Source organism: Thunnus albacares, chromosome 9 (assembly GCF_914725855.1).
Source record: "Thunnus albacares chromosome 9, fThuAlb1.1, whole genome shotgun sequence".
NCBI classification, from domain to species: domain Eukaryota; kingdom Metazoa; phylum Chordata; class Actinopteri; order Scombriformes; family Scombridae; genus Thunnus; species Thunnus albacares.
Genome location: NC_058114.1, coordinates 8,606,232 through 8,612,231, shown reverse-complemented (window position 1 = coordinate 8,612,231; position 6,000 = coordinate 8,606,232). Strand labels below are relative to the sequence as shown.

Genomic DNA, 6,000 nt, shown 5'->3' with positions numbered 1-6,000 from the left:
TGCATTTCCTAATTTGACCTCCACAGCTACGATGCTGTTAATCATAGCAGTTTATAATTCAATTATAAATTACTTAGTGTTGCTTTGTGTCCATATACGGTAGGCAAGTGTGTTTCATGTGTGCTCATTCTCACCTCTCTATAACTCATTCTCAACATATTTTATGGCTGAAACAGCTATAAAATCATGTGGCGCTGTAACATGTACACAGTCAGTAATATGATGTAATGTGTGTCTTGAAGGCTGCAAACACTGGCAAGAATAGGAGCATAAATATAATTTAAATTGCGCAAACATCAATCATAACCCTTGGACAGAGTTAAGATAATCAAAGCTCTGATTTCATCAGCGCTAGCATAGAGGGAGGATATTATTCAGCAGTGCAATCTCACCAGCTTCTGCAAATCCCCCGTCTCTCTCAGTAATGAACTCTAGCTCTTCCTTGTTCTTTTTGCACATTCTTCACCTCTCGTCCTGCTTTCCGTTCAGGTTCAGTGTGCAGAGTGAAGTGGCCCTTCGCACTTTTGTATCGGGTATTTGCTTCAAGATAAAAGCAAAACATTGCATTGTCAAGGGAAAACAGACAATTCCCATGAATGACAGAAAGAAGAAAATCAACAATGACTAATAAAAACTGGTAAAATGTTGCATTTAAAGACATCATGAAACAAAATTCTTTGACTGAAACAGGATATATGGGTGAGATGTGATTGTGCCAACATCAGGATGAGAACACTCCCCTCTCTCTCTGTGTCTTCCTCTCCATGGCGATTTGCATTCAATGATGTCTTTATTTCCCATCATCCCCTGGCAGTTTCTTGTGCCAACCAGGCAATCTGTGCCAACTTCCCGACCATGCCAATCCAATCACAGTAATCTCTCAAAGGGCCAGAGGCCAAAGAGCTGCGGCTGCGTTCCCATAAATATGTGTGTACACGTAAGGCTTTGACACCGCCAAAGTCCTGTCTGTTGAAATTCATTTTAATAACCCTGATGTGCTGGATGCACTGACGGTAAAATATACTAATTAACCAAATTAAATAGTGAGTGTTTTTTAAGTAAAGTCTTTATGATGGATTGCACAACCATATTCATCATCTGCAGTATGAAATCTAACATCTATCTATACAGCTCAAATTTTATTTTAATCATATTTTAGTCATATTGCAAACTAGTATACAGGTATGTGCAAATACAGGACCACCACTACATGTTATATTGGATTTTTTTTCTACCATATATACTGTATCAATATATTCTATCAAGACAGCTACATAGAAGATCCCTTCATAATGCACTTACAATCTAAGTGATGGGAGACAAAATCCTCCTGCAAAAATGTATTTAAAAGTTCATTTGAAGCTAATATGAAGCTTCAGCAGTTCAAATTAGTCAAATCAAGTCAATATCTTTCAATGTTACAGTCTTTTTAGCGTCAAATTCCCTCTTTTTACTCTACTCCCACTGCAGCTGAGAATGAAAACACTGTCCATCGAGACACAAAGAGGGAGATTTTTTTTTTCTTTTTTACTAGAAATGCTGTAAATCTGGAAGATTACACTTTATTTGACTAACTCAGACAACTAAAGCCTCATATTATCTTCAGATAAACTTTTAATTTAATTAAAAGAGCAGATTACATTATAAACAAATTTGAAGGGGATCTTCCAATAGTCAGTATGAACAGGAGGGATGATTACAGTAAACAAAACCTGTGTCAATGTTCATTTGGGCACCTGACTATTGTTTTAAGAAAAATTGTGAAGGCAGTGGTCAACAATTAGGTTCAAGTTCAGTATTTTCAGGATTTTTGGTATTTCCGGGATTGGGGTCCGTTAACCAGCACAGTGGAGATGCAGGCCGTACAGCTTATTTTGATCCTCATTTGGCTAAAGATTTCTCATATGTGATGTTCTGCATTGCACTTGGAGACAATAGATGCATTTTATTGGTTATCTAAACATGATAAACAGTGGCCTGCGTCATTTATGCTTGATTGAAAGTTCTATTCTTGTAGCCCAGGAAAAAAAAAACAGCATCGACACACCATTTCTGTAAGACTGCCACCTGTTTGTGTTTGTGAAGAATAAATGTGTTCTGGTCCAAGAGGCTAAAGTTAATAGTTTTATAATTCACATATTAAAATGTTATTTCTGGAAGGCTTATTAGATTTAATTTCAGCAGCACACGCTGCTCAAATAGCACATGATTATAATGTATCTCCTGGTATGTCAGCAGTATATGATGGAACAACGTTTTATTCATTGGGATTTAATGTATTTTATCAGTATAAATGTGAAACATGATATAAAAATCAAACCTTCAGCTTTCATCAGGGGGCCAAATACTTTTGCTGGAGGGACGGATTGGACTGCTCCACAGCATACAACACCCTCTATCCTTAGACTCTGATTATCATTATTAACATTGGTACTGTTACTGCTGCACTAAAACCACAACTGACTGGATCAAGATACGGCTGAATTGCCATGGCTTAATTGTTGGAGATCATATTTGCTGTCTTTCATCTTGTTTCAGTTCTGCTCCCACAGGCATCTTCCACTGAGACACAATATATGAAAGACAAAGTATGATATATATTTGAAAACACATTTTATTACTGAGGATATTACAAGACACAACAGAGTGGCAGGACACAGTGTATTATTACAGAAGGTTTATTTTAGTTTTACATGAGAGTCACGGGTTTAGTTTACATTAGCACAGTGGTTTTCAGAGTGTGATGAGAGAAACCATAGCTGCTAACTGGTTGTTTGTTGCGTCCTGGTGGCTCTGCATACTGTACGGCTACATTACAACAAAAAGTTAAGAATTTCTAAACAAAGAGAAGTATTAAAACTTGGATAAAGTACATTTAATGATTTTGTTTAACAATGACACAGCACACCGGCGTGCCTCAACACACATGTTGAGAACCATTAGGACAGCACAGCACTAGAGGAACATCAGTAAGCAAATTTTTTAACACTTTGATATGAAAAACATTGCTCAAGCTCAGGTACAAATATGCTCTGAAAGATTCACACTTCCTTCAATACAAAAGATTTTAGCTTGCAATCCATAGATAGCAGTTTGCAGCTCCCAAATGAAGGTGAGTACAGAATAACACAGAATTATTAATTTTATCTTCAATTTCCAGATGATTTTCCTTTGAATTATTGCCCAAGAGAGCTTCAAATGTCCACTATTTTATGAGAAAAAATAAAACAAAGCTTATAAGCATATAAAATATATGAAAATATATTTTTTTGTATTTTTAAAATCTCCTCCAGAGTCATGTTGACAACAGAAAAAACAATAAAATAGCGCACATCCACCCATTATCCATATCCACTCATCTTATTAATGGTTATGGTGTGTGTGTGTGTGTGTGTGTGTGTGTTTTAGTGGTTTGTTTATGCACGAGGTCGCCTTGAAAGAGCTGTGAGGAATGGAAGGTCTGGCTTGAGTCCAAAATCTCATTTGGGTATAACGTTTAAATAGTAATCAAATAATAGCACATTTGTTTGACAGATTATGTTATAAAAAGCATCCCGCTAGCTGACATGGTATTTGGGCTCACTGCCCAGATATCTCACACTCTTAAACTCTTAATAGCATTTCTTACGTTGTCTCATCTGTCAGTCACTATCCTTCATAAATAAACTGCCTCAGGTGATGAAAATGTAGACGCATTTATGAGTTTTACTAATTTCCAGGACAGATCAAGGACAAAAAGGATTTAATATACAGTGTGAAACCTCTGAGAAACATGTATTCTTGGTCTTCCACACATCTGAGTCGGTTAAAACATGCAGCACAGTGTGACACCTCTGAGAAGAAAGTCAGTCACCCACTGACAGAAATGCATAAAGTGGCCTTCAGCTGGTTCATCTGCAGCCCTTTTGAATTTATTTAATCAGTATTCCAGTTGTCTGTCCTGCTGTTGTGCACAGTTTGGGGGGTTTGAGACTCAACAGAGAGCCAGGAGGACTTGATAATCCTAATTAATATGAATTACATTTAATTCACATGTTTGGACCTGAGCTCAGCTGTGCGATGATCACTCTCTTGACACTCCCTACTCTTGTCTTCACTGAATACTGAGACAAGCCGATGACACGTGTATCAGACTTAGAAAAAGTATTAACTACATTTTTCTTGGATGTCTTGCGTATGATGTCATCGCAATTTAAATGAATACGTTTGGACATGAAATCACACGACAGTTTAGTGTTTTGAGGTGCTTTTTGTTGTTTTGTATACTTTTTTAAAAAGGGGACATATTATGCTTTTTGTGATTTTCTGTCATTTATATACTGTTATAATGTCAGATGTTGAACATGGTCAAAGTTCCAAACCTTGAGGTGAATGTATATAAAAAATGTCACCTTCAAGTCAAAACTCGGGGCTTCAGCCTGTTTGGAATGCTCCGTTTGCAAAGTTACCTCTACTTCCTCTTCGTGATGACGTCAGATTATTCGTGCAAGCCCACAAATAGCCTTTTTTTATTATTATTATTTTGGATCAGATTCAGCTCAAACATGTATGGATGCATTTCAGAAGTTGACATTTTGAACAAAGAACGAGGAAAAGAAGTTAAATCCTACAACTGTTGTTTGTTTACATAGCCGCCGGAGATAACCAATAAAAACAGAGTGGGCTCATCAGGAGGCGGGCCTTAAAGAGACAGGGGCTAAAACAGCCTGTTACAGACAGAGACTGAACTGAGGGGCTGCATAAAGAGCCAGTATAAGATAAACAAGGAGTTTCCTGAACTGTAAATCATGTACATTAACGATATTGCAGTAGAGTCCTAGAATAAAAATATAGTCCTGAAAATGTGCATGATACGTCCCCTTTAAGAGAGTTTTCCGCTGAGAGGGATAATATGTTTTACAAATGGAACTGAAGTTGAAATGAAAGCTGTTAAATCCTTTCCTATAGAGCTTTTACAGCTCTTGGGAGGACAGTCATCTTAACTCATTGTTCCCATAACCTCCAAGACTTTGGAGGAATTTGAATTTTGAGCAATAGCAGTTAAAATCAAAGCATACTTGCTGAGGAATGAAAATCACCCAGCTTGTTTGTGTTAAAAAAAAAAAGTGCTGGATGGCCTCGTCCGCACAGGTTTACATGCCAAACTGTCAAGTTCTTCAGTGTGTTGCATGGCCATCTGTAAGTAGTCTGAAGAATCACATAACTTGTTGTTTTGCCAATTGAAAAAACGTCCTTTTCCAGCCTGTGTTTAGCTCTTTGTGCTGAGTTTTCTTTAACATTAAAAAATCCTCACAAGTTCGCCTTCACTATAAGTCCACTGCTTAACAGTGCAGCCTTCAGTTTGAACTATAGCTGTCGTGAATCTTATCTCTGTGGGGTATACATAATGTAAAGGTCAAACCAAACCAAACATCCCTTAACATCCAAGTCAATCTGCTCTGTTCTATATTAATCTCTATTTACACATCAAACCATTGTTATCTATAGAAACTCTTTATATAAATATATAATATATATATTTGTATTTACATCTCTCTTCAAAAAAAGTCAGTGGTGATGTGCAATTCTAACGTATCAAAGTTAAATACAAATAAACACATACACATAAGAGGTCAGTACAGGTAATACAAAAATGCTCACTGCGCAACCTGCAACTGTGATAAATCAACAGCTCGTCCTCCCTCGTCGTCCGCAAAGAAACAATCAGTGTCGAGCTGCGCTTACAGACATTTCAAACACCAAATAACCACAAAACATACAGCGTGTGTGGTTGTCTCTCAGTCTTTCTGTCTTAGTCTTGTCTCAGGATCTGTCTCTGGATGGTCAGCGGGGTTCCCATGGTGACAGCAGCAGGAACAGCAGGGTCGCCAGGGTCAAAGGTGAGGGCTCCGCAGTCAACGTGTTGGCTGAGCCTCTGACGGCCACCTGAGGGAGAATATGCATTACAATACACGGTGAGCATGGATTAGACTGAAGGAAGAATAGATGAATAGAGTGAGG

At 37.6% G+C, this 6,000-nt stretch overlaps 1 protein-coding gene across 3 annotated transcripts in view; it reads right to left on the bottom strand.

The window, feature by feature from the left end:
• Positions 1-4,310: 4,310 nt before the first annotated feature.
• LOC122989607 (glypican-5-like) overlaps positions 4,311-6,000 on the bottom strand; it is a 58,828-nt gene continuing 57,138 nt past the window's right edge. For all 3 annotated transcript variants that reach the window (XM_044362598.1, XM_044362597.1, XM_044362596.1), the window contains one exon: positions 4,311-5,925. In XM_044362598.1, the coding sequence (XP_044218533.1) occupies positions 5,824-5,925 (102 nt within the window). In that variant the 3' untranslated portion in view covers positions 4,311-5,823. The remainder of the gene's footprint in view (positions 5,926-6,000) is intronic.